Source organism: Kryptolebias marmoratus, linkage group LG1 (genome assembly GCF_001649575.2).
Source record: "Kryptolebias marmoratus isolate JLee-2015 linkage group LG1, ASM164957v2, whole genome shotgun sequence".
Classification (NCBI taxonomy): Eukaryota; Metazoa; Chordata; class Actinopteri; order Cyprinodontiformes; family Rivulidae; genus Kryptolebias; species Kryptolebias marmoratus.
In genome coordinates, this window is record NC_051430.1 from 3,106,095 (window position 1) to 3,108,943 (window position 2,849).

Here is a 2,849-nt window from a genome sequence, read left to right on the forward strand (position 1 = left end):
GCTCTACTTAGAACCTTCTTAAGATCCAATAGTGCAAAATGCAAATTCTTGCAATTTTTTAACTGGTCTTAAGATTTTGATCAGGAGTGTATATATATATTTTTTTTTTTTGATTTGAAGGTACACCATGGTGTGTCAAAGCCACAAAACTTTTCTGTTATATTGCTCCCACAGTTTAAATGTCTTTATTCTCCTAAACTTTACTTGTCATTAAAAAAAGTCAATGCTGGCTTTTTGATTTTTTTTTTCCTGTAGCAAATACCGTCCACCAGAGGACTGACACACTATCTCTTTTAAGGTAATGCTGTTTAGAAACAACAACAAAAACTGTTTGTGACAAGCTACAGGAGTTAGCATGTCTGTGAGTGGAAAAATAAACCTGCCATAGACCCGATTAATTAATCAGCCAACATCATTTTGTCTGGCTCCAAATGTTACTTTACGAAAACAGAACAGGAGAGCAAAAGTACTATTCTGCACAACAGCCACATTTAATTTAGAACTATCAATAAATTTAGTTGGTGTTTATTGTATTTTATTTTTTAGGTCTGCAACCATTGTTAATCCAATTAAAAAATATAACAGCCTGACAAACATTTTTATTTAAACACAAAACGTAATTAAATTAAGATTCCAACCTTGATCTTAAATATCATTTTTAAAACAATAATTTAAATAACTGTAGTAAGTCAATATTTCAACTCATTGTATTCCATTATTTCTACAATATAATCATTATTACATTATGTAATATTATTTATGCACCAGTAGTAATAGTTCCATTTCTGTTTTTAAATAAAAACAAATCATGTGATCATGTGATTGTCAGAATCTCATACTGGCCCATGCCTAACTATAAATGATTACATGTTTCCTGGTAAGTATTTGTAGTTTACATTAAAAAGTACATCACTGACATTTTTAAAAAGGTCAAAGGTTTTCTTGTTTTCATCTGATTCACCGAAATACAAAAACATGAAAGATGTTCATTAGAACTGATATTGACAGTCCTGTAAAACAAATTGGCCACAGTTTTCTACTATTCACACAAAACTGCTAAAACCAGACAAGAGGCTGAAAAGATATTCCAGCAATTCAAAAAATGTTAAAAAACAAAAACAACTGGACTTCTATTCTGTAGTTGAAGACGTTTCTCTTCTCATCCGAGGAGCTTTCTCAATTCAGAAATAGAGAGTGTGGAGTTGAGCTTTTAAAGCTGAGATATGATGTAAGCTGGATTGCTTGCAAATTGTTCTCGCTCTCCTAACAACAGAGGCTCATTAGGGTCCTTGTTTGTCTGACTCACTGATGGGCCACTCTGGTCACATGACTGCAGGTGTTGATTGGAGTGAAACTGACTGGGGATCAGGCCTAAAGCCTATGCTTATTCTGACTCATTTTGCCATCACAGGTCACAAATTAATTCTCAGCCTGCCGTGTCTTGTGTGTGTGGTTATGGTCCCTTCAAATGAAAAGAACTCTTTCTAGGGTACTGTTGAAACTGATAACAATGTTATAACTTGCCATCTTTTGGGATGGTGCCCTATGAGTGCAAATAATTAATGAATTACTAAATCAATGCATTGATTTAAATTAAACACTATGTCTTTTCTTCTACACATTGTTGTAAAAACCAGAAAGTAATATAAACAAATTTTAAGTTCATATCGCCCATCCCTAGTCAGCAGGTCAGATCTTGTAAAACAAGTAGGATAGAACCTCCAAGGATCAGGGTTATGAAATACTTGAACAGGGTGTACCACAGACTTTCTTATTACTAGAAATACAACTGTGCATGCATACTGTTATAAGTGGGAGTGAAAGACATTCCTTTTTCATTACTGAAAAGATTGCTCACACATATTTTTTTAAAAAGTGCATGGAATCTCATTTTTGTTTTACATTTAGGATATAAAACCTTATACTGCGTTATAATGAAAATGTGAGTAAAACTTACTCAAATTTACTTTGACAAACTGTTGAAGAGTTTTCTTCAACAGAACCTTTGCCACTCTCCCATAAAGCTTAGACTGGCGAAGAACCCAGGCAACAGTTGTCTGCACAGGTTGAGGCACTCCAGGATCCATGTGTGTGACATCAGGTCATAGACTTACCTCCAGTCAATCCAGGCAGTGCACAGGTATGTGTGTCTGGCCTTACAGTCTCAAACAATGGTTTTGTTGACAGTAAGCTGGTGTTTGCATATGTATTGAGCCACAAATCTGTGTTGGATGTCTACCACTATGATGTGTACTAGTTTTTGTTTCAGGAGATTGACTCTGCATGTCTTTTGGGTACCCTTTAGGAGAGGTGTTCTAGTCAAACCCAATCAAGAGAAAGGGATGGATGGATGGATGGATGGATGGATGGATGGACGGACAGACGGATGGAGTTTTATTTTGGTGTTTTATTATTTTCCTTGTGAAAAACTAATAAAAATTAGGGAATCACAGGAAAAGCACATGGTTTGAATAATTTTTTTTTTTTTTTAAAAAACCACAGGTTGCAGAAGGCTCAATTTCTTAACAATAAGGACCAACCTTGAGACAGGCTAAACAACTTCATAGTTGTGGGGCTGCAGCAGGATTCTATAGGGGTCTCCCTGTGATTTAAGTCTTCTATTTTCTCCAGGCTTGTTACCTGTAAAAACAAACAAAAAACATTTCTTAAGTCTTTTGAATTATCTATGAACTGCGTCTGCAGTGAAGCAGGCGCTGTACCGATCTGTCGTGGTGAAGAGAGAGCTGACTCAAAAAGCGAAGCTCTCAATTTACCGGTCGATCTACGTTCCTACCCTCATCTATGGTCACGAGCTTTGGGTAGTGACCGAAAGAACGAGATCGCGAATA

At 35.8% G+C, this 2,849-nt stretch overlaps 1 protein-coding gene across 3 annotated transcripts in view; it reads right to left on the minus strand.

Annotated features, from left to right (window-relative positions):
• The window catches only part of pdzd2 (PDZ domain containing 2), a 64,184-nt gene that overhangs the window by 27,626 nt on the left and 33,709 nt on the right, over positions 1-2,849 (minus strand). For all 3 annotated transcript variants that reach the window (XM_037977277.1, XM_037977272.1, XM_037977270.1), the window contains one exon: positions 2,541-2,640. In XM_037977277.1, coding sequence (XP_037833205.1) covers positions 2,541-2,640 — 100 coding nt within the window. The remainder of the gene's footprint in view (positions 1-2,540; positions 2,641-2,849) is intronic.